General features: G+C 43.0%; 1 protein-coding gene across 1 annotated transcript in view; it reads left to right on the top strand.

Annotated features, from left to right (window-relative positions):
• The first annotated feature begins 1660 nt into the window (after positions 1–1660).
• The window catches only part of gnai2a (guanine nucleotide binding protein (G protein), alpha inhibiting activity polypeptide 2a), a 33662-nt gene continuing 9439 nt past the window's right edge, over positions 1661–25883 (top strand). Inside the window, exon 1 of the mRNA XM_053483819.1 lies at positions 1661–2281. Within this exon, the coding sequence (XP_053339794.1) occupies positions 2164–2281 (118 nt within the window). The 5' untranslated portion in view covers positions 1661–2163. The remainder of the gene's footprint in view (positions 2282–25883) is intronic.

The raw sequence follows: 25883 nt of genomic DNA, 5'->3' as shown, positions 1-25883 counted from the left end.
GAAAGCGGCGGCAGACTTCGGCTCCTTCGGCTCCTCCCCGTCTTTCAGTCTTTAATTCGCCATCACAAACGGGGGATTAAGGCAAGGTGTGTGTTTTTCGATAAATTGTTATATCTGCATCAGTGCGGTCCTTTCTCATAAATACAGTTTACAAAATGTCATGAGGGATTTATCAGTTACTAAGTTTTCTGTGTTCACCCTCATCACACCAGCTGTTTCCTCTAGTCACAACGAAGCCCTTAATACACACTCTATAAACGTGTTTTAATTGGAAAACCTAAACAGTAAAACATTACACAGTGCATATGACATTACTACCATAGAGTTATACACATATATGATTAGAAATAGTGACAGACAGCATTTAGTGCATTTGTTTTAACTGCATAGCAGTGTGATTTACAGAGACAGAACAATCCTTTTTTGTGATAAATATTGTATTAAATAATGTGGCAAATCGTAAAATACATTAATTACCCTTAGAGTAGGGTTTTTGTCACTTTGATTTAGAAAAAGTAATTTTTTAATGAATAGAAACAAAAAAAGAACGATATTTAAAAGATGCTTTGTTTAATTACATTCTAACAATGTTTGTCTATATTAAAGAATTTGAATAAATAGCCTAGTAGCTATGAAATTTTAAGGGGCTGAATAAAGAACCTACTGTCTTATTTATGTAGCTAAAACACGAAATTAAACTAGATAAAATGATGATCAAAGTTTTAATATTTATATTTAACTGTAGGTTTTTAAAGTCACATGAAAAAAAGATGTTTCATTCTCACCTGCTGCTCATTTGGAGACCTACTCCCATGTGACTTGAAAACCCTCCATCTCCAGTTCTCTGTTCAGTTCTCTGAAAGCGCAGCCTCTCAGGAACATTAACACTGTGTCAGAAACTATTTTTCACATTATTTATGTCTGCCAGTTTCCAACCAAAAGCAGCAGTTTTGTCAAAGAATTAACAGATAAATGTTTGACATTATTGGTCCCCACACAGTTTATTCAATTGTCCAGCCTCATAGGTGTTAAGCTCAGTGGTTAAGGCATTGGACTACAGTTCAGAAGATCCCAGGTTCAAACCCCACAACCACCAAGTTGCCACTGTTGGGCCCTTGAGCAAGGCCCTTAACCCTCAACTGCTCAGATGTGTAATGAGATAAAAAAGTAAGTCGCTCTGGATAAGAGCGTCTGCCAAATGTAAATGTTTATATTGCTAATCAATGTAAGTTTAAAGTTATATGCTGTTTATACGGTAAACAGCAGTTCTGGTCAAGAAGACTCATTCGAGTACTAATTGTGAACAAGCCAAATATGTTTTAAACATCTATGGGGGCTGAACTGAAAATCCTAGAAACGCCCCTGACTGTACATTATTTAGTTTAACTATCGCTAACATTCCTCTTGTTGTGGCGGAGATTTAAAAATGGCGCCCGTGAAGAACACTACACCTCCCATGATGCCACGCGGCGCTGTGAACTGGAGTGAGCGAGTGAGCGGGCGGGGCCTGGGGCGTGACCGTGGCGGTGGGGTAGCGGGGAGCGCGTGACGGGCGTGGCGGTTTGAAACAAATCAGAGCGGCGCGCGAGACGGCTAACTGTCGGAGCTAACTAACGGCTTTCTTCTTATTTTAACGGGCTTCGCTGGGTTTTTGTTTTTTTTTTATCCGCCGGAGCGGAGTGTGTGAGGGGACACGGAGCTCCACCGACGCGTTTCGGCTTGAGGTTTTCTTCAACATTTCAGTTTAGTTTTCTGTCTGTCGGTGAAAACATTCCGTCAGAACTTTTCCTCTCTGTGTCTGTCTGTCTCACTGTGGGTGTGTACTGTAATGCTGGAGTGTTTCCCACCCGCGTCATGTCCGACCCCTCAGATCGGCTCTGCTATGTAGTTTGGGATCCTTAAATGAACTAACTGAGGAAAAACCCGAGAGTTGAAGATTTTTTTTTTCTGTCTTTTTCATTCTGGTCGTTTCTGTTGATTGTTTAAAAAGCCTGAACAGCTAGCTGTTGCTAAGTTTCTTTTTTTTTCTTCTGGGAGTTAAACAGAGGGGAGTGTGGCAGCGGGATCTCGGAGTCTGGGGCAGGAGGAGTGTGAGTGTGGGGTCGTGTGTAATTCATTAATTAGTTAGGTAATCGCTGTAATTAGTTAAAGCTGTGGGGAGCAATGGGCTGCACCGTGAGTCAGGAGGATAAGGCGGCGCGCGAGCACTCCCGGGATATAGACCGGACCCTGCGCGAGGACGGAGAGAAAGCGGCCAAGGAGGTCAAACTACTGCTGCTCGGTGAGTCAGACACACACACACTTACACACACACACTCTCTTTACCCCCCCCCCCCCAAAAAAAAAAAAAGAAAATCACCTCTTTTCCTCTATTTGTGAGGATTTCTCTTTCTCTCTCTCTCTCTCTCTCTCTCTCTCTCTCTTCTAATGACCCAGGAGATGTCTCTTCTACTCAGCAGATTTTTTCAAACCTGTTTTATTTAGAATGCTTTTAATTAAAACAAACATTTGCATCTCAATTAATGTCTTCATTCCGATGCCCCGGCTGGTCAGAACCTTAATCCACCACCTGCTGATCCGTAACCTGGAGCCTTAACCTTTAAGCCATACTACCCTAAGACTCACTTTGAAAAACGGTGGGCATTGACCCTGGCACGCTGAGCGAGAGCTCAACTTCATTTACTTCTCTCGTCTGTGCCGTCACCTGGACGATGGAGAATCCTAATCCTGTGTGCTGTGTTTACACGCGATAACGTGAGACCCAGAAGGCCATTTATTCACGTCTACCCAAAGAGGTTGATTCAGCAGAGCTTCAGTGCTTTAACACCGTCAGTCTTTAGCTTGGTATAAGATGTCGCATTGCATTCTGGGAGTCCAGCACAGCGTTTCACCTGGAAAATATTTCGGGCATGGTTGGTGTGATGAGGGTGATTTAAAAATGCTGGTTTTTGGTGATTTTTTTTCTCGCACAGCACAAGATGATTGTTTGGTAATTTCCGTAAGTGTACTAGAGTCGTGATGATGTAAAGAGGACACAGTTTATTTAATAATTGCATTTTTATTATTACTTACTTATAATATTACATGACTGACAGTAGACATTTTTTTTGTTCTGATAATAACTTGCACTAATATAACTAGAGTCTTAATATACTTCTGTAAAATTTAAACCAAGCAACATTACCTAGAACAAAATCTGTTTGCCTCTTATCATTAATATCAATTTTAAAATATTTTTTTTTTTTTTTTTTTTAGTGTAGCATTTGGACTTTTTACATCTGTCCTCTTTTGAGCTACAATGGAACCTTGGGTTCTAAGCATAATTTGTTCCGGAAGTGGGCTCATGTTTCAAAAGACTTGTAAACCAAATAAAATTTTCCTATAAGAAATAATGGAAACGCAAATTATTTGTTGCACAGCCCGAAAAAAATACATTAAAAATAACAAAAAATATAAAGTAAAATAAAACAAATTAACCTGCACTTTATCTTTAAAAATAAAACTAAAAATTAAATCCTGACAGATAAGTGTTTCTATTTGTGTGTGTGTGTGTGTGTGTGTGTGTGTGTGAGAGAGAGAGAAGCTTCCCCTTTGTGTCTTACACAGTTACCCTTTTTCCATTCTTTTTACATGCGCGCACACAAAGGAAACAGGGTTTTATCAGAAAAATAAACAGGAAAGCTCGCTGACTCTCGATTAAGTGACACACTAATGGAATCACTGCTGTAAAAATAAAACAAATTAACCTGCACTTTACCTTTGAAAATAATCTTGACAGAGCAGTGTTTCTGTGAGGCAGAGAAAAAGTGTGTGTCTGTGAAGGAGAAAGTAGGAGGGGTGTGTGTGTCTGTCTGTCATGATGTCCAATAATGCGCGCACACAGACACAAAGATCAGGCTGATGCAGAAAGAGAAAATGGATCTTTAACCTCTCCAATGAGACTTGCTTTTGCTTTACATGCGCGCTGTACACACACGCATCCAGACAAAAAAATAAAATGTCTGTTATAGTAAACAGTATATGCGTGCACGAATGTTGATTATTCCAGTAAGAGACGCGCGCTAAGACCCAGCAGGGGAGACAATTACCCACAATTCCGCAGTGCAAAAGAGAAAAAACGTTGACTCAGTTGTGATCACTCAAAACACGCGCATGCGTGATACATGAATCTCGGTACTCAAAAACCAAGACTTGTTCGTTTTCCAAGTCAACATTTATTAAAAATCTTTGCTTGTTTTGCGGAACACTTGCAAACCGTGTTACTCGCAATCCAAGGTTTCACTTTATATGTACGCACATTTGTAAACTTCTGACTATTACGGTTTATTGTACAGGATTAGACTAATGAAATGCCCGGTTATGTAGGCATGGCAGGGGGTCTCGTTGGCATGGCCACCTCCACGCCTGTATAAATATTATTATTATTATTATTATTATTATTAATAATAAGAATAATATTATTGGGGAAACCATGAAACCATCATGCCAACATCTATACCCAGAAGTATGCCTCTGGAAAATAAAACATGTGCGAGAACTCTAAGCTGTTAATTTTAGGGACATTCAAGATGGTAAAATTATTTTTTGTTTCTTAATTAACAGCATCATAACTGCACTTTCAGTAACACTTATAAAATTACCCGAATACAGCAAGTGCAGTAAATTGTTTAAGGGCCAAGGCGAATACTAACACCGGGAATGACGCAGCGAAATGACGGTAAAGTGTTTATCTATGAAGCGTGTACTGTATGTGCAGACTCGGATTCCTTCTGCTTGTGTTGTTGGCCTTTTTTCTGATAAGTGGTTAAAAAAAATGGTGCTTAGTATTGACACACGCTGCGCCTTACACCATTGATGCTTGTGCATATGTGTGTTTATAGAAGCGCCATAGTTGTTGATTACGAGGTGAAAGATTTGCGTTCTGTTTGCTAGTCGTGTCGATTTCTTTTCCATGTTGCGACACAATTCTTTCTCGTGCCGCGTCCGAGCTGGATGTTGACGGCGTGTTATGGCCCCTGTAGCACGTCACGCTCTTTACACACTTTGTTCCCCGTCACGCTCACGCTGTTTGTACAGAACCACAGGACCATGTGTGCGCGTGTATGTTCTGGCGCAAGTGTGTTTCAGCAGGGATTTGGCCGTCATCCTGGGTCAGGAGGTAAGTGAAAATCTGGCAGGGTCACGCTTGTCGTGTTTCAGCTCACAGAGCCAGATATCCGTTTCTGAAAAAAAAAAAAATGTACAAAATATTTCTTCGAGAAGAAGGTTTACTCAATGTATTTGAGGATCACGTGTTTTTCATCAGTTTATTTTAACATTGTAGGAATTGTTCCTTAGGCATTCTGATCCTGTCTTTTGTTCCAAATGTCAGTGTTAGCTGGCTAACATAAAAAAAAATTCTCTATCCTCAGGACTAAAAGGTCACGCATCACCACATCTTCGTTATTGAAAGTTAAAGCAGATGTCGCCACATACTTGGCATTGAATTCCTCAAAAAGTTCAGCTAATGGAGTCAAAAAAATTTTCTTCAGTGTTGTCTTACTTTAAACTGACAGCAAGAAACATCTCATCTTTATTTTGTAAAGCATTTCATACAACAGGGTTAACAGAAGGGGTTTTCTCTCCACCTTCGCAGGACGCCTGTTTATTCCCCCAAACACGGCCGGCTCAGGTTTCACCTGCATTAGGTAGATCCACTTGTTTGCCGGTGGGGGGTTAATGAAGGTGTTAAAGTGTAATAACAGCTCATAAGCACTCATCAGCTGCAGCGTTTGACTCAGCGTCTGAGAAGGACATGGCGTGACGCACGGCCAGACAAGTTAACTCGGTGACGATTGCACAGCCGATTACGTCATTAATTTCATCATCGCTGGGAGATTTTGTGACAGCGTTAGAGCGGGAAAAACATTCGGGTTCTAAAGTTTCAGTTCTAGATTTGTGAATTTACATTAAAGGTGACTCGCTGAGATCTCAGATTGAAATCAGTTAGGACAAAAAGTAATGGCACCTTATGCTTCAGTGTGGCAATAGCACACTCGTTTCAATCTTGTCCTTTCAGCTTCATGGAGTTTGGTCACTTATGACTAATCAGTCTATATGAACACGTACACACAAGTATGAGCGATATCAATGTAACAAACATTTGTAAAGTTTTTAGTGCTCTGTAAGAAACCGTACACTGTAGACACTCTGCTTCACCAAAGGGTGGGTTAATTAGGTTCGTTGTAACAGCGCAAGATTTAGCAGAAAGGTGTGTGTTGTGAAGCTGCGTCTGAGATTGTGTTGCTGTTGTGACGTCAGTGTATTAATTCGGTCACTTTTAGCCTGTGAGGAGCCTCGAAGGGTGGAAACTGTGGAAACCTGGCACTCTGCAACTCTTTACAGGAAACGGGTGCACATTCTTTTTTTCTGGCAAAGAAAGCAAAGCTTCTGAGACACGCAGCCTCCTCAGTTATCTGGAAGCTAAATCATGTCCAATGATGGAGCAAATCTCTCTCTTTCTCTCGTATTCATTCATACTGTGAGATTGATTAAGCGGCTCTTTAGCAGAGATTTACGGACTTTGATCAGAGTTTAATGCGACACGGCCGGAGCGAATTCCAGCGCCGTCTGTGTTTATTTTTTTCTTCCTGCCTTTTTCTAACCCCTCCTTCTGCTTTATTTCCTCTCTGTCTTGAGGGAAGCGCCCCGACTGCAGTCTGGTCGGTCCGTGTACATGCCTCGACGTCTCTCTCTCGCTCCGCCTCGTCTCCGCACCGTCTGCTGTTCGATAGATGGCGTGATCAGTCTGATACTTTCAGAGACTTTCTCCACTTTTTTTCGGTCACACCGCGGAGCTGACAGCGGGGCTTTTCTTCCCTCAGAGACGGGTCGCTGATCTCTCAGCAGGAGCTAATCAGGTTCTCACTGTTCTCTCCAGGAGCGCTGCTGAGTTTTGATTGGTGTTGATTAGTTTTCTATAAGAGCAAGTCTGACGATAGTGCAGCTGTAAATCACAGGTCTATGTTATTGCCCTGGTTCTAATACGGTATCGTTTCCATAGCAACAGCTTATTTACATCATCTCCTTCTCGTTTGTCTTATGTAGTGTTAATAATTCGCACATGACACTCACAAATTACTGATTAATCCTACTAATGATATAAATGTGGAGAAGTAAGGGGAGGAACATTTGCTCGAGGGTATTGGAATCCTAAAGACCTTAGTGGAGCATGAGGTCTTTTTTAAAAGTAAAGAATTAACAGTTATTAGTTGCCGAAGTTCCCGCTTTGTGTCTGTGTGTGAGATGCCAAGGTCTCGCCCTTCGTTTCCTCAAGTTTTGAACGTACACTTGTCAGACACGGCTTGGATCTCGCACACAAACACGCATGCACCTCATTGCATACATGCGTACACACACACAAACAATTTACTTCGCTGTACATCTTCTAAACAAGCAGATTTTATGCTGGTGTAAATCTTCTCAGCGGTGCCTAGGGACGAGATTTGTCGTGACACAGGAAAATAACGCAGCAGAACCATTTACTTAATCTGAAAGTCGATTGAAAACCAGTTCTGCAATGTCAGCATCACTGTGTGTGTGTGTTTGTATAAACACAGTCATGCAGGCACAGGCACGTGCTGATTTTAAATTTCAGGTAGAAAAATAAACTTTCCTTTAGCTCTCAAAAGAACAGAAGAGCTGAACCACATAGGGGAAAAAAAAACTAACGAAGACTGACGCTACGCTTTCACTTATGTTACAGTAGCTATAAACGTTTGCGCTCTCTCGCTAGCCCCACACCTCTAGCTATCATAAAGTCAATAAGACCAACAAAAAAAGCAGGACACAGAGCTCATGTTTAAGCTCTTATGAAGCTCTGACACTGGAGACTCCTTCCAGCCTCCAGAACTCGCCAGCGCTGTAATGAAATATAAAACCTCACATCCAGTACACAGGTGTGTCATCCACTGCGACCATCTCTAAACAGACAAGTTTAAATCTTTTTTTTTTTTTTTATAATAATTGTTTTTATTTAATTATTTTTTTATTTATTTTTTTATTTATTGTTAACATTAGTAATCTAGACAGGGCAGGGATTATTAGGGGCAGGGCTTTGCCCTCCTGGAAGGAACGCAAAGCCCTCGACCCGATCCGAGCACCACTAATAAAGCCGTGGATCAGAGAAGTGACGCAGGTCTGAACCTGCTACTGAACAGGTTTATCCAGGAGTGTGTACTGAAGTAACGCTACAGCACAGAGTCTTTCCTTCAGGCAAGGTCGAAAAAAACGCACACACACACACCCCCTTCGACAGGTTGTTTTTGAGCCTAATGTTTTGGATTTGTGTTGTTAAACATTAGTTATGGAATGTTTGTGAGTACGAGCTCGTGACGTACGTACGTACGTGTGTGTATGTGTGTGTACGTGTATGTAGCACTTGGCTACAAGACAGGAAATGATTCAGTCTGGGATTTCTTACTGTGAAACATCAGCAGTTCTCTCGCTACACTTACAGCATTTAATATCTGACACTTAGGCAGGTGCCAATATTTACTACGTCCCCGTCAAACCCTTACAAGAACACACAGACATGCGCGCACACACACACACACACATGAAGCAGAGCGACAGAGATGATGTAGATAAGTGAGCACTTCATAAACACACAGATCAAGGGTTTCATTTAACACTCACTCACACACTGAATAAAATCAACAGAAACTTTCCCCCATGGGGTAATCGCTCTCTCTCTCTGTCTCTCTCAAGTGTTCTCAAGATTTAAGATTCAAAAGTGCTTTATTGGCATGACAAATATGGACATTTGCATTGCCAAATCTTACAAATGAGTCGGAAGAAAATAACGGGGATAGATGTTTAAAAAAAAAAAAAATAATAATAATAATAATGTAATTAAAAATAAAGATAGAATTGTATATAAAATGAGTATACATACATACATCCATGTCTCTGTCTCTCTCTTTTGATCTGTTTTTTTTCACCATCTCTCTCTCTCTCTCTCTCCCCCCCTCCTATCAAGATTCAAAGGTGCTTTATTGGCATGACAAATATTTACATTCATATTGCCAAAGCTTAGAGATAAGGCAAAAGAAAATAAGAAGGGTAAAAAAAAAAAAAACAGTATAGAAAGAGTAATAAATAAATGTTTATACTCTCGCTGTCTCTGTTTATTTGTTTCTATGTCTGTCCCTTAGCATTTATTTTGAGAAGATTTTTTTAGTACATGAGGTGGAGATTAGTTTCGATCAAAGGTGTGTGCGCTTGCATCTGTGCACGTGTGTGTGTGTGTGTGTGTGTGTGTGGTCCTGGAGTGAGATTGCTTTGACCTTGTGATTACACACTTCTCTAACCACTGAAGGAGACACACACACACACACCTCTCTCTCTTCCCCATCACTAAACAGCATGTTCTCCATGCCAGGGTGAGTGAGACACAGAGTCAGCGTCCTGACCCTCAGACACGGTTATTACACACTGAGGAGAAACTCGTCTCACTCACACACAGCCCTCTTCGGTTCTACAGAGGTTATGGGGCTTAAATTGGATATGACATAAGTCATTGTGTGTGTGTGTATGTGTGTGAGAGAGAGAGGGGGGCGTAGAGGGGATGGGGTCAGGGTGATTGATGATCACCAGGCCTTTGGGAGCGTGTAGAGTCTAATCTAATTAACCCTTTCACACCAGACCTCACAGCTGGTCCAGTGCTAATCAGTTTAACTAACCTTTGTGTCACTCTCTCTAACCCTGTACACACACACACACACACACACACACACATATATATATATAAATGCAGAAGCGTCTGGTCCCTGCTTGCGGCTGACTTTGCTCTGTAATTTAGTTTTCCTTCCATCTTTCATAGTCTTCTCTTTTCGTTTCTCTTTTTCTAATTTCTTTCATTTCTCTCGTCTTCTTTCCTTCTTTTTTTTTTCTTTTATTCTCTTCAGGTCTCCCTACTTCCTGCATGCATAATGTCATTTCCTCTTCCCTGCCCCCTCACTTCCTCTTTTAGCTGGTCTCAGAGAGACTGCCATGCAGAGTTATCCTTTTGTTTGCGTCTCTCAGGAAGTAAAGCACACCCTTCCTGTGGGGCACTGCCATCTCTCTCTTTCTCTCTCTCTCTCTCTCTCTCTCTCTCTCTCTCTCTCTCTCTCTCTCTCTCTCAATTCAATGAGCATTATTGACATGACCATATATGTACAGTATTGCCAAACCACTGCAGAAGAGAAGAACTGTCTCTCTCGCTCTCTCGCTCTCTCACACACATGCACACAAAGCCCTCAATCACAGGAACCTAATTTCCTCTGCGCTCTTGCTAATTGCTTCTTTGTTTCCTTTCTCTCTCACACACACACACCCACACACACAAATCTGATCAGTGTGCGTCGTTCTCCTGGTTACCATTTGCACATTCAGCATTTACGTGTTTACGCAAGCCAGTATACCAGTGTGTTTGCCTCCACAGTGCAGCATGCAGCCCCACACACACACACACACACCTGTTACCGCCCACATGGTCGTGTTACTATCACACATCACACCACAAATCAAGTCGCAGTCAGCGAGCAGCTTTTATTGTTTTACAGCCTGGTTTGTGTGTGTGTAGGACTTTGATCCCGTGTGAGGGCCGAGTGTGGCCATGATGAGAGAACACCTTCTCACTGAAACCTTCTGTTTTTATTTCCAACATGAAAGTCCTGTTAAAGTTCAGCTCTTTTTCAGATGTAGGATCTGTAAGCGTTCTCTCAATGCGTAGTAAATGACATCTTTGTCATTCAGACTGTTGATCTGTAAATCTTTGTCCTTCTGTCATTTAGACACACCTACTCACGATTTCATTCAGGACCGCTCTGTTAAATAATAAAAAAAAAAAACATATGAGTGAAATACTTATCATTCTCAAAAGGTCGTGTAGTAAATGTGAGGTGGAACGTAGCCCATTGGGTTGCCAGATCCCTCATAATTAGTGCTGAAAAGTGCAGGTCACTCTAATAACTCACCAGAAACGCATCAAATATGAGGTATAAAAAGACCTTTATGTGTGGGAACGACTTTTACTTCTTTCTTTTTTTTTGTGCCTTTACTTTTTCCAAATCCAGTGTGTGTGAGAGAAAATGCGTGTGTGTCTGTGCATGAGTGCGGGATTCAGTATGTATGATGTTCAGCAGAGACAGACAGACACACACACACACACACGCACACGCACACACGCACGCACGAGTTCTACTCGTTGAGTGGTGTGCTGAAGTGTCTGGCAAAGTCAGAAAAAAATACGAAAAAATATGTACTTTATCATTTGAAAACATACAATGATATCGCCCATTTAGAAGGCGACTTCGCAAATGACTTGCTGTCATGACTGATATTGACACATTAAAGAAAATATATATACTAGATTAAACACATCTTGTACAATAATATATTCCTGAATTGATTAATAAATATATTGCAGAGCTAATAAAGTATGGCACAGTAAATAAGTTATGGACTGATTAATAAAATATTACACAACAGAAAAAATCTATTGGACAGTAAATAAATAAACTACAGATTAATTAATAAATATATTGTACAGTTGTAAAATGTACAATATGTATTGTACATTTTATGTATTGTATACATAAAATTGCGCAGTAAACAGGGATGTTGCATTAAAGACTAATGATAATATATTGCTTTGTATACGTGGAGAGACATGGGTTACTGTGAGTTTAGCAGTCTAATGGACTGAGGGATGAATCCTGGCCAATTTGGCAACACGACTTGTGGCTTTACAGCATCGTTTTCTTGACTGTGGTGTTTGGTTGGCTCACTTTATGTAATACATCCTACATACTCAAGATGTCATAATCGTGTCTGCGCGTGCGTGTGAGTTCCTGTTATCCACCCGTGGACGGTCTCCTCAACCCCAAAAACACACATTCACAGTCGGTCCCAGAGCTTGCTGTTAGGAGTTCAGATGAGCTGCAGGACACCAACCAGGAGCTCTGGAAAGCTGGTGTGTGGGGAGGGTAGAGAGTGGGAGGTGTGGTAGTGTGGAATAGTGTTTTCTATGCATTCAGGCATTCAGTGTAAATTACTTAAACACACGAAGGGTTCATAAATGTCATGAAAAGGGGAAGTGGGAGAGGCAGACTTTCATTTACTTCTTTTATCGTCTCTATATACACACAGTTAGATGGTGAAAGGGTCTGGCGATGAAAAAAGAGGAAGAGAGACACGGTCAGTGTTTGTGAGAGAGAGAGCGAGGCAGAGAGACACGAGAGAGAGATGGAGCGAGGCAGAGGGACGCCGGGCGTGAGGGAGACGAAGAGCGAGGCAGAGAGACACATGTAATATTTTTAACATTCATGCCAATAAAGCTCTTCTAAACTGACCCGAGTCACAGAGTGTAAAAGACTGAGACACACCACTGAGGCAAAGAGACACGGAGCGTACTGAACCTGAGTACAGCACAGTGTGTGTGTCAGTTGGACAGTGGACAGTTACCCGTGTCCTGCATCACTTTCTGTCTGCCTGGGGAGGTGAATTTTTAGGTGCTGCTGCTTCTGTGTACCACAAACACATACACGCGTGTACACACACATATATATACACACACACACACACTCTACCTGTAACCGCCTCATCATACTTAGTGTGTCCCTGCTGTGGGCTGTGGCTTAACCGAGCTGAGGGGGACGGCTCGCCACACTGCTGTCTGAGCAAACAGAGAAACATTCTCTCTCTTACACACACACACACACACACACACACACACACACACACACACACACACACACACACACACACCTTTACCTCAAACAGCCCACATGAAACACACTGAGCAAAATTGTGTGTGTACACGTTTGTATTGACTTTGACTCTGACCGGTTCATTGAGCTAGAGCGGGTTGGTCATAGATTGTTGACCTTTGTATTTGTGTGTGTGTGTTTGAGTGAGAGCTAATCATTAGGCTTCTCTGTGTAGAAGAGTTCAGGCTTGTGTAAGTGTCTGAAATGTGCGTTCTCAGGACGACAAACTTCCCTCCTGAGAAGAGAAATGTGTGTGTGTGTGTGTGAATGCAGTATTTATAACTGCACCTGTGGATCAATGGGTCATTTCCTGTCTGCCCAGACTGGCATGCTGTTTGTTTGTTTACTGGCAGAACAATAAACAATAGAGCGAAGGATCCCAATCTCTGCTTAAAGATTGTTCAGTCCATATGGACTTTATGTACACACATCCTGCTATACACACACACATATACGTATATAAACAGACAGAGAGACACGCATACACGACTGGTCTATCTCCACTCTAGCTGCAGGCGTCGCGGTCTGGTGTGTACACACACAGCTTTACTGTTTTTGTGAATTATGGTGTGTGTGTGTGGGTTTTACCCTTGTTTACTGTAATGTGGGCTGTTTATTTTCTGAGCAGCTTCAGCATGCATCAGTGTGCGCGCGCACACTCTCTCTCACTTACACACACACACATGATGGATGAACTGACACAAACACGTAGTCTGACGGGTAGGAAAAAAAATGAGGCAGACGGTAGACAGACCTGAACAGAAAAACAGATGAGTAGATAATTGGGTGGACAGAAGGAGAAACAGATGGGAATATGCAGATGGAGAGATCAAAAAAGATGAGTGGAGACCTGATAGATGAGGAGGAAGATGGACTGATGGGTGGATAAGGAGGAAGATCTGATCGTTTTTTTTTTTTTTTGATTGAGATTCTTTTGATCTTTGAATGAGATTGTGGATGGACAGTCAGGTTGAACAGACTGTCCAGAGGATGGGGAGGCCTGATGGGCAGCCTGGTGGGTGGGAACGTGTGAGCACCAGGTGGTGAGTAGGTGGTCTGACTCAGACACACACACACACTTCTTTAACCTTTAGCGGTTCTAAGGTGCAGGTTCTGTGTTTTGTGGTACGCTGCTGAGAGAACACTTATTAATGCACACACGCAGGCACTGATTACGCTCCGCACTGTGAAAGCATGTCGCATCAAGACGGCACCGTGACGAAGATCAGTGGTTGTCTATCGTTACGTCCTCAGTGTCCCTGTCCTCATCTGTCCATCTGTTTATCGTTCCAGTCCGAGTCACATGGGACGCGTGTAATTATTACCCCACTGGCTGTTCAGCTGGACTTCTACGGAATGTGGAAGTGATTGGAGAAGAGTCTTGTATAGTGTGTGTGTGAGTGTGAGCACAGGGCCTGTGAAACAGGAGCGGGTCATGTCTAACAGTGTACAGAAACTCCCGAGAGAGAGACGGACACGTCTGAGCCGTTCTCACATCCCGAGCCTGTCTTTCACGTCCAGGAGAGCGGCGCGATGACCGACGCTTCCGTCCGCTAAGCAGAGCGCTCTGAGGTCTGTGCATTTCTGCACGTTTCAGCGCACACCGCCTCGTCGCAGTCACGTGACAGGAAACAGGCACAAACACTGCAGCGTTTACAGACAGAAACACACCATGGTGTAGCTCAGGGACATGGAAATTGCAGACAGCTGGACGGGGTCAAAAACTAAATGATTGACAGGTAGACAACCAGGCGGATGGACAGACAGATGAATAGATAATGGACAGACAGATCAAAGAGTTGGCAGAAGGGAAACAGATTAAAATTTTATACAGACTGATGTACAGAGGGATGGGATGGATAGACAGATGTAACCATGGATAATGGATGTCCTCCTCCTCCCCCTCCTCTTCCTCTTTATCACTGTGCAGTTAATTGCAGAACTTTTCAATTAGTCCTGGTGTGATTTTAATGAATGAACGAATCTTGTCTTGTGTGTGTGTGTGATTTTATAAGAGCTCTTTTTCGAGGTGCTGTGTCCTACACGTACGCAGTGAGCATTGACCCGGGGTTACAGCTCTCTGCGACGCTTAACAGGAAACGAGAGCAAAGAAAGCAAAGCTTCTGAGACACGCAGCCTCCTCCGTTATCTGGAAGCTGAATCATGTCTTATGATGGTGCAAATCTCTCGCTTTCGAACTCTCTCCTGTATTCATTGTTGATTAAGCGGCTCGTTAGCAGAGATCTCCTCAGATTTACAGACTTTGATCAGAGTTTAATGCGACACGGCCGGAGTGAATTCCAGCGCCGCCTGTGTTTATTTTTTTTTCTCCCTGCCTTTTTCTAACCCCTCCTTCTGCTTTATTTCCTCTCCGTCTTGAGGGAAGCGCCCCGACTGCAGCCTGCAGAGAGACTGATTGGTCCGTGTACATGCCTCTCTCTCGCTCCGCCTCGTCTCCGCACCGTCTGCTGTTCGATAGATGGCGTGATCAGTCTGATACTTTCAGAGATTTCTACACTTTTTTTTCGGTCACACCGCGGGGCTGACAGCGGGGCTTTTCTCCCCTCAGAGACGGGTCACTGATCTCTCAGCAGGAGCTAATCAGGTTCTCACTGTTCTCTCCAGGAGCGCTGCTGAGTTCTGATTGGTGTTGATTAGTTTTCTATGAGAGCAAGTCTGACGATAGTGCAGCTGTAAATCACAGGTTTATATTAATGCCTATCGTTTCCATAACAACAGTTTATTTACATGGTCTTCAGTGTTAATAATTATCAATAATAACAATAATAAAAAACATCTTCAACATCGTGTAGAAGCACAGCGAGGAACATTAGTTCCGGGCTAGTGGAATCTTAAAAACCTTAGTGGAGCAGGCTTCTCTCTCTCTCTCTCTCTCTCTCTCGCACGCGCACACACATACATTAACACACACGTACACGATCTTTTGGGATGTTAAGCCTGTTTACATCGACTTCTCGTGAAGAATTATTAACAGTTATTAGTGCCAGCAATTCCCCTGGGTGTGTGTGTTTGTCATGCCAAGGTCTCACGTCTTACACGTACACTTATCAGACACGGCTTGAATCTCGCACACAAACACATGTGCGCCTCATTGCACACACACACACACCGCTGTACATATTCTGAACAAACAGATTCTATCACCTGATGTCTGAAGCTCTGTTTATCATCAGAGAAAAACGTGTATTCTAGCTTTGTGCAGCTGCCCTGTGTCACGTACAACAGAAGAACGAAACTCATTACCATGTAAGTCACAGAGAGACCCGGAGACAGACGATAGGAAACGCATTAACACGAGCTGTGTGTGTGTGTGTGTGTGTGTGTGTGTGTGTGTATTCACCTGGGCACAGGCCATATAAGGATTGAGGAAGCGGTGTGTATGGACACAAAGCCATGGGAAAGTTCACAGAATATCAAAAAGCTAATGTGGCTGAGAAGTGCAAAACCAAATACAAAACTGAAAACAGAATGAAAAATAACAAAACCAAAAGAAATGAAAACCAAATGACAAAATGGAAAATAAAATGAAAAATCTGAAAATAACATAAATTATAAAACACAACGACATATCCAGAAAAAAATAGCAAATTAGAGAAAATGACAATTCAGTCGAACTGGAAAAGGTAGGTATAATTTGTGAAAATTTTTATCGCTGATTGGACGAGACATCTGTCACTCAAGACATACAAAAGTACTCCAGCGTCATGCCATTTAAATGTGTAAGAGGCTGCAGTACTTTCTGTATATTTTGAGTGACCGATGTCTCGTCTAATCAGTGATAAGAACGATCAAACCAGAAAAAGTAGGTGTGGTATGCGAATGAAGTTCTTCCCGCTGATTGGGCGAGACATTCAGACATCTACCACTCGAGATCAGCGATTAGAATTTCTTCCGCACACTGTACCTACCTTTTTTCCGGTTTAACTGAATTGTTGTGTTTTCAGTTTTATTTTATTTACTCCTTAGCCACCGTAGAAAACCTTACTGTGTGAAAAAGAAACACATTAAACGTTGAATCTATAAATAAACGACACACGTCTCTCGTTAGGCTGTAAGCGATACACAAGAGTATGCCCCATTTGTATCTGAACACTTTGGGGGGTAAAGGGTATGATAGAGGCTACCTGGTCACATGACTGCTCGAACATAAAAGTTTGTGGACACCTCCCAGTCACAACTTTGGACACTCATTCCAAAACCACTCAAAGTTACTGTTATCTAGTCAATGGAGGCTGAACACCAGATGCTGGGGCGTGTCAGGGATGATTTAGGTAGGCGCTGGTTCGTGGGGTTGAGTTAGAGCACTCCACTCAAACACACTTTTAACACACCATGGGGCTCTTTATAGCGCTGGGTTAGTTTGGTGAAGGTTATCTGTAATTCTGTATTGTACAGGGACATTACTGTGTGTGTAGTATAAACTTTCAGGGTGCACATACTTTCTGGGCACATGGTGTAATAATTCAATGACCTCAGGCTGAGTAGCCGATGACCCTGACAGTAGCAGCGTTTCCTCCAATGTTTTTTTTTTTTTTTTTTTTTCTGCAGCATTATGATGCCAGTGAACTTTAATAACCTTTTGACCCTTTACCCATGAACAGGATGTCGAATGTCAGCTCGCGCTCAAATCGGGGATGAGTCGAGTCAGCTACTTCAGGCGTTATCTCTCTCTCTCTTTGTTTGTGTGTGTGTGTGTGTGTGTGTGTGTGAGTCAGTGGCAGACACCAAGCTAGATGGTACCTCGCACAGGAAGGGCAGAGCTGCAGGTTTTTTTTTTTTTGTTTTTTTTTCGACTTCCTGTGAAGCGGAGTAACCGCACTCTCGCACTCACACACACTCACACACACACACACACACACACACACACACACACACACACAGATGAAGGCAGTATAGAGAGACGAAACTCTTCATCTAATCATTTTATCCCTCTGTTATTAATCACACCCTGCAGGACGATCACTCCACGCTCACCCTCAACAGACAACAGACGCGTCGAGTAATGTGATTCACCCCCGGGGTCACCGGTGTCACTCGGTCGTCCACAAGCTTACTTGACATACTAGCCTCATGTGATGCAGGGCTTATTTCCTGATCCTGTGCTAAAATATATGTCATGATAAATAAAAAAAATTTAGTTGTTTGTTAAAAATAAACAGTAAAGGAAAGCAAACATTCATATCCTGTCAGGATTAAGGAGAAGTGCTAAGGTCAGAAGTCCAATATGTTCACAGATCTCACTGTAGTGTCCACCATACTGCTGTAAATTGCATCATAACTTCATCACGTGTACATTAAAAGAGTTTTTCTATGGTGTGCGTGTGTGTGTTTGGGGGCAATACTTGCTCAGATATTAAGCAGATGTGAGTGACATCACTGACTCTGACTTTTCCACCTATTGTACATCTTATACAATGTGTATTGTGTGCAACTATATATTAAGACTTGATCACATTTTGTGTGTGTGTGTGTGTATGCATGGGAAAAAGGTTTGCCAAGTTTTTGATCACAAGCTCACAGCAGGGTTTGTACTCAGCAACCGCCTTTTTTTCCCCTCTCAGTTGGTGCTGTTCTAGTTTCTTCCCCACCAAATCTTACACACACACGGAAGTCGTGCACATGCACGTGGATGTGCCGTGGCCGCTTTGGCGAGAGCAACGTTACCATAGTGTTTATCACCGGCGGCGTCACAGAGTTCGTGCTTGGAAAGCAAACAGCTCATTTTAGGATGAAAAAAAAACAACTAAATGAGAGAGAGACGGATGAGAACAAAGGCAGGATTGACGGGCTGTCGGAGTGTGAGCAACACCACACACATTTGGAAGCGAGAACACAAGCTGATAGGGTGGTGACGAGGTGTCGCTTCTGCTGTAGGTGCTACACACCGCATCTGTTCCCATCTGGTGTGTGTGTGTTTGAGTGAGGTGAGATTTACTGGAAGGAAGGACTAGACTGTAAATAAAGCTGACATGTCCCCACACTCACTCTCTCTCTCTCTCTCTCTCTCTCTCTCTCTCACACACACTGCGGTTGGGAAACACTCACTGAAGCAAAGTAAGATGCTGACAAACATTTTTTTCTATTTAATTTGTTTCCCTGTTTGCTTTGTCGACACTTTTTTTTTTTTTTTGCAGTGAATCGTATCACTCAGCTGTTTGAATTTCCAGCTGTCTTCTGTACACACACACACACACACACACACACACACACACACACACACACACACACACACACACACACATACACCTGCTTATCGGGCCGCTCAGCCTGGCTCTTCCTCGTAGAGATATTAATTTTACCGTGAATCAGGAGCGATGCTGGTAAATGCCTGTCCTGGCGAAGCTCTTAATTAAAGTGAAAAGCTTTTAATGGCGCTCCGTTTTCTGCGTTAATCGGTTTAAACTCGTTAACACGACAGAGCGAGCGAGAGAACGCGTGTCCCTGATGCCTTTAAGACCTGTCACTGAGTTCGAATTAGAGAATTCTTTGGGCTTGTTTGGTTTGCATTCACATGAAGCATAATTTAATAAAACGTTCTTGTAAAACTCTTTCACTACGCGCTCGGAAACCCAGGGACAGAAAAACATAAACAGCTCTTTTCCCAAGTGCACCTTGGAAAACCCGGAGCCAGTGCTGGGTCAATCATTTTTAAACGGATCTGTTTCTGTCATATCCTGCGTTTATTTCCTGTTTTTTTTTTAATTTTTTTATTAGATCTAGAACACACACACACACACACACACACTTTCTGCAGTGCTACGGCTCTGTGCTTTGGTCCAGTGTAGCGGCTCAGAGATACACAGACACCTCCCTCTGTGGCGAGTCGACTCGTGGAAGAACCGCACTGGGGCTCAGTTCACACTCTGCACACGTCAATGTTTTTGTGATGTTTCCATGGTAACAGTGTGGTGATGTCACATGGTGTCACTGAATGTCTCTCCATCCTGCTGTTCTTTATCTCGCTTTTCCACTATGGAGTCTTCTGTCTCTCAAAAACTTAACTTTTCTCTACTTTTTCTCATCCTTTTCTCTCCATTCCTCCTCTTTCTCTCTCCTGCTCTTCCTCCTCCTCATTTTTTCTCCACTCTTTCTCCTTCTCATTCTGTCTTCTACTCTTCCTCCTTATTTCTCTCCTACTCCTCCTCATCCCTCTCTCCTCTCTTCCTCATCCCTCTCTCCTCTCTTCCTCCTCCTCATTCTCTCTCCTACTCTTCCTCTTCCACTTCCTCACCCCCCTCTCTTCCCTCCTCCTCTTCATCCTCACCCCTTTGTTCTACTCTTCCTCCTTCTCATTCTCTCTCCTACTCTTCCACTTCCTCATCTCCATCTCTTCACTCCTTCTCATTCCTCTCCCCACTCTTTCTTCTCCTCCTCCTCATCCCTCGTACTTTTTACTTGGGAGAGAGAGACGGAAAAGAGTGTAAAGGAACGGGGCAGAAGCAAATTGATTGAGCAGGAATGTGTGTGTTTGTGTGTGTGTGTGTGTGTCTGTGCTCGTACAAAGAGAGCTTTGTTAGTTCTATGGGGGATCCACTCCTTATGCATGATGCATACCGCTAAAAGACACACACACCAAAAAAAAAAGACCCCTGACCTATTTGACTGCATGTCTGCTGTAGTTAGTGTGTTTGTGTGTGTGTATAACGTGTCAAATATAGTAGGTGTGGTATAACCTCTCACTCATTTGTTACACACATTTATTATTAAAGTGTGTGTGTGTGTGTGTTCATTTTCCTTGTGCTCTCAATCTTCTTAAAGCTTAGCTTTTGCACAGGGTTAGCTGTGTAAATGTTGTCATGGTGATGTGTGAACAGAACTTTGCTTCCTTTCTCACTCGCGCGCTCTCTCTCTTGTGTGTTTGTGTATGTGTGTGTAATTTGTCTGCTTATCAGCACAATTCTTCTGAGAACTCTGTTCTGCTCTCAGAACGCTGTCCAATTAAACATCATCTGTCAGCAGCGCACACACACAAACTCAATCTTGCAGAACACAGTGTTCAGTGATCTGGTTGTTGTTTTAAACACAGAGGTTCCGCCCCTCTGCGTCTCTGATTGGCTCCTGTCAGTCAGGTCTGTGGAAACTCAGCACTGTGTGTTCAGAGAGAGAGAACGACTTAATCCTCACTTCCTCAATTATGTCTCATCAAAATAAGTCGAAGCTTCATTTAAACCTGTTTATACACACACACACACACACACACACACACACTGTAGCAGCGGTTGTTAATCAGGATTGACACGGAGTCGCATTCTCAATCAGGAGGTGAAGATGTAGGAGCGCTGAAGGAGGGCACGAAAGCTCGGTGCTGATTATAAAACTGGTCCGAGCTTCCTCTGTGTGTGTGTGTGTGTGTGTGTGTGTGTGAGGGAGAGAGAGAGAGAGACACCTCGTCAAGTCATTGAGGATCTGAAGGAGTTTCAGTAGACCTGTGGTGGAGAAGTAGCACAGTATACAGTTTTTTTTTTTTTTTTTTAATTAATATTTTATTTTAAGTGTCAGCATGATGTTTAATTTACGTGAGGCTAACTCACTACAACAGCTGTGTCCTTTCTAGCTTTATTTTTCTTCTGAACTTCCCTGTGCACATTTAACAGGAGCTCATATCAAGTCTGGGCTAGAGCCGTGTGTGTGTGAGGGGTTGTGTATAACTATTAATGATATTTTTTATTATCAGAGTCAGGGGAAATTTTGCATGATGTTGAGAAGATCTGCCGAGAGCTTACGCACATTTCACCAGAAACACGTTTGCAGTTTGGCTCCCCAACAAGTGTCGAGTCAGCCAGGACAAGGGGGCTGACGCTGTGTGTGTTTATCTCCTGCTGTAGGGAAGGAGTCATGACAGGTTGTGCACCTGTACAGGACGGGTAAAGACACGCAGCGGTAAGGAGACGAGTCGTGCTTATAGAAATACTCGTTCAGGCTGAACCTCGGATTTACTCGAGTCTCACAGCAGCTGTGTGTGTGTGTACGGCTCGGAGCTCTGCTTTATTAACACACTTAGGATATTAGGATTCCACTAGTTTACAGCTCGCTCCTCACAAAGAGAACGGATCAGTGGCCCGACGCAGACGCTGGCGGTTTTCTCCTCAACTTGATTACGTTCTGAACTCAATCACTTCCTGGTCTTTTTTTACAAGATCAGATCAAAGCAAAGTTAAGAGATTTGAGGCGCACGTTACTACAGAGACGTCTTCTTAACATCGCGTTAAAACTCACAGTGGGCGTGTTCACACCTGTCTGATCGATGACGTTTATCAGCGTGATGTGGTGTAGCAGCGGACCGACCCGGGTCAGTGTGTCGATTTAAAAACAAACCAAATGCATCAACAACCAGACAAAACAAACCAGTGTGTGTCAGAGGACAAGACATGAGCGGCTGCTTCTGATTTAATGTCTGACTAATGCAGTGTGTGTGTGTGTGTGTGTGTGTGTGTACATTGGTGAATGACATTTCAACCCCACACGCGCACACACACACACACACACACACACGCACACAGTTATCCCCGAGGACCTGAACGCAGGTGTTTAAAACCTCACTCTGCTTTCTAATGACTTTTAATGCTTCTATAGGTGAAAAAGAACAGGAAGTGACTCTGAACTGCACTTCCTCTTTCACCATTTGTACTTCATCTACGTCACCTAAAACAGTTCTGTCTCGTTTCAAACATACCTATCTTATAGAAAAAGTGTGTGTGAGAGTTTGAGGTTCTCGTTTTTAACTTTTCTACAATAACGCTGTACGTCTAGACAGATATTTAACAATCAGACGCAATAACAATCGTCCAATCAGACGCTCAGGAGAAGGTCCATGTATCGCCCCCCTCCCCAAACTCGTGATCTGAAGTTCAAGCTGAAGTTTTCATCAAGTAGAGAAAGATCAAGTTTTCAGTCCACATCAGTGTATATATTGGTAGAGTAGCCCTGAGGAGATGTGTGTGTGTGTGTGTGTGTATATGTGTGTTAGCGCTTTTCCATGAACAGAAGGTTGAAGCTGCCATAGGCAGCCCGTCTGTCACTTGGAGCCAGAAGACAGAGAAACACAGCTGGGTCTCTAAAACACACACACACACATTCATCTGGCCAGTCATTATACACTTCTGCTTTATATTTTTTGCTTATGTAGCGTCAGTTTTCTTTGTCCTTTCGTTCCTGTCAGAGTGACACACACACACACACACACACACACACACACACACACACACACGCAGATAATCTGAAGATAATCTGAAGATTTGACATTAGATAAAATGTTATTTATTTGTATAACTGCGCACGCTGTTCAATTAACAGAGGAAGTGTGTCTGGCTCAGAGGAGGGAGAGAGGAAAAGCTAGGGTTTCATCCATCTTTCGGAATACGAGAGGGACGAAGTGAGAGGGACGGACATGCCTTTATTTGTGATGGATAAAAAGACAATTATAGAATGACAGTCATACAGAGAAATTAATAACTAGAGAAAGAGAGGTAAAAATACCTGAAGGGACGAGGGAAAAAGGGAGAGGTAGAAAAACTGAAAAGGTACAGTTAGAAGGATGGAGAGAGGGACAGTGAAGTTCAGCATTTATCTGTCACCTATACACTACTGGAGGAGTAGAAAGATAAAGAGAGAGAGGGAGGGACGTGTAGAAAGATAACGGGGGACAAGTAGAAGGATAACGAGATGGAAGGGCAGGTAGAAAGATTCAGATGAATGTGTAGAAAGACTGAAGCAGGTGGTAGAAAGGAAGAGAGATGGGTAGAATAATGAGGAGAGAGAGCAAGACAGACACACTGAAGTCTAAGAGCGTTTTGTGAACTGAAGCAGGATTAAACCAGGTTTAACTGACACACACACACACAGTGTAGTTTATCTCCTGTGACTTTCTCTTGATGAGAACCCCAGCGCGAGATGGTGAAACACGGTGTAACCGCTGCACGTCACAGACATCACTGAATGCGTTCACGCGTTGCCATGGAGACAAACGACTTCTCGGGCTGAGGAAACGAGCAGCTCTACGACGTCACTGGTTACTTTGTGGTCGAGCGACGGCTTCGGCGCGGGTTCAGTCTGCGTCTCGGTCCGTTTGACTTTTGCGTGTCGTAACAACAGGCAGACGAGAGCGTTAAGTGAACGCAAAAGAAAAAAAAAAACATTCCACAACCAAAATACCAGAACAGTGTGATTATATCAGACCTTACGCTCGGAGGATCACACCCAAATGTGATCCCCCGTATCTGATCCAGCGTCGGTCAGACTGCGGGACACGTGAGCGCTCGGCTCAGCAAGCTGTCTGTGGAACGTTACGCTCAGTAACACCACACCATGAGTACTGGGATAGATGTGACACGCGTGCACACATAGACACACACTGAGCATATGCACCTCTGTGAACTCGCTAATTAAACCCCAGCGCTCATAGCTGGATCAGGATCCATCAGTGTCCTCCCTCTCCACTTCCTGTTAGAGACAGGAACACAGCAATGGTAACGAGCTGTCTCGCACAGAGAACAGCAGCGATGAGAAACGAGCGTTAAACTGTTAAAAAATAAAACTGAGAAAGAGACGGAGCGGAGTCACGCCAAGAGCGCTGCGACTTCATTAGAAGAGCCGAGTAATGAGATTTCACTTAACGAGCTCATCTGTCTTTGCAGACTGAACACGAGCCGTGACAGATCGCCTCGGAGCAGCGCTCGCATCCGCCGCGGCTTAAAAATGAACATCTCGGAGTCGGCCACGCCCACACATGCTTATCACTACAGTGTGTTATTAATTAACTTCTTTACCTGAACTCTCCTCAGGACCATGTGCTTCTCTCTCTGTTTTTACTGTATACTGTACCTCTGAGTGGAGGAGGCGTGGCCTCTGGGTCAGTCTCAGTGAAGAAGACGTGGTCTGTGTCTCAGTGAAGGAGGTGTGACCTTTGTGTGTCACTCTCAGGTATAGGAGGTGTGGCCTCTATGTGTCAGTCTCAGTAATGTATTAAAGCCGATAAAGTTGTCGCTGGTTTGTTTTGATTTCCTTTCAATTCCTCGTAGCCTTTATCCTGATAAAGTCAGCCGAGACCAAAACTCCATTTCCTCATTTACTCTCTTGTGATCCATCTCACAGATAAATGAAGACAAAGTGTGTGTGTGTGTGTGTGTGAGCGTGTGTGTGAGCTGTGGGATGAGTGATTGTAATATTTGTCATTACAGTCTAGATCTGCAATGTCACAACAGATACCTCTCTTACACACACACACACACACACACACACACACACACACACACAAAGCCGCAGCCTGTTGAGTAAACACGGCTTCGTTTAGGAAATTCTGAACTTTTACAATAACGTCTGTGTGGGAAATTCTGCGCACTCTTGACGTCCCTCACGATTAGGGAAGAGATTCCGGATACCGGTACTGATTCTGATGCCCCCGCTTCGGTACCGGTTCCTGAATTATACTTTTATTTAATACCAGTACCAAAGAAATAAATCCACATTGCAGTACATTTAGAGTTTTCATCTCTTTGGTATGTTTACGCTGTACACCCAAAGTCCGTTTAAAACAAAGTTAAACTGGAAGATGTCTGAATGTTGTACGAGTTCATAGTTCAGGTTAGTTTTGGGTTGTACTAGACTATTTCTTTTGTGTGTGTGTTTTTTATTTTATTTTATTTTTTTTTAAACAACATTGTTGTTTTAAATTTTGTTAAGCTGCTTTGCGACTAGGACATTTCTATAGAAAGTGCTATAGAAATAAAACTGAATTGACTTGAATATAGAGAGAAAGAACCTTTTATGTTTACCTCACAAAATATTTGTGGTGTTTTAAATCAAACGAAGCTTTTGCTGCTCACGTTCTCACCCTGCACGTTACGGAAAAAAACATACATTCACTTTCTGGCATTACAGACTGACACATTTAATTCACTCTGTCCTAAAATAAATGAGCCCAGTCAACAAGCTGTGTGCTCTTTGATCATGTTCATGCACAACACATTCTGAGAATTTTAGACAGAAAGTCAGGAAGTTCATATAACCGCACGGCTGCTGCAACTAACGAAATACACCCGCGGTCGCTGCTCCATCCTCAGCGAGGTGGGG

Source organism: Clarias gariepinus, chromosome 23 (genome assembly GCF_024256425.1).
Source record: "Clarias gariepinus isolate MV-2021 ecotype Netherlands chromosome 23, CGAR_prim_01v2, whole genome shotgun sequence".
NCBI classification, from domain to species: domain Eukaryota; kingdom Metazoa; phylum Chordata; class Actinopteri; order Siluriformes; family Clariidae; genus Clarias; species Clarias gariepinus.
Note: the sequence above shows the minus strand (reverse complement) of the source record. Positions and strands in the feature narration are given on the sequence as shown.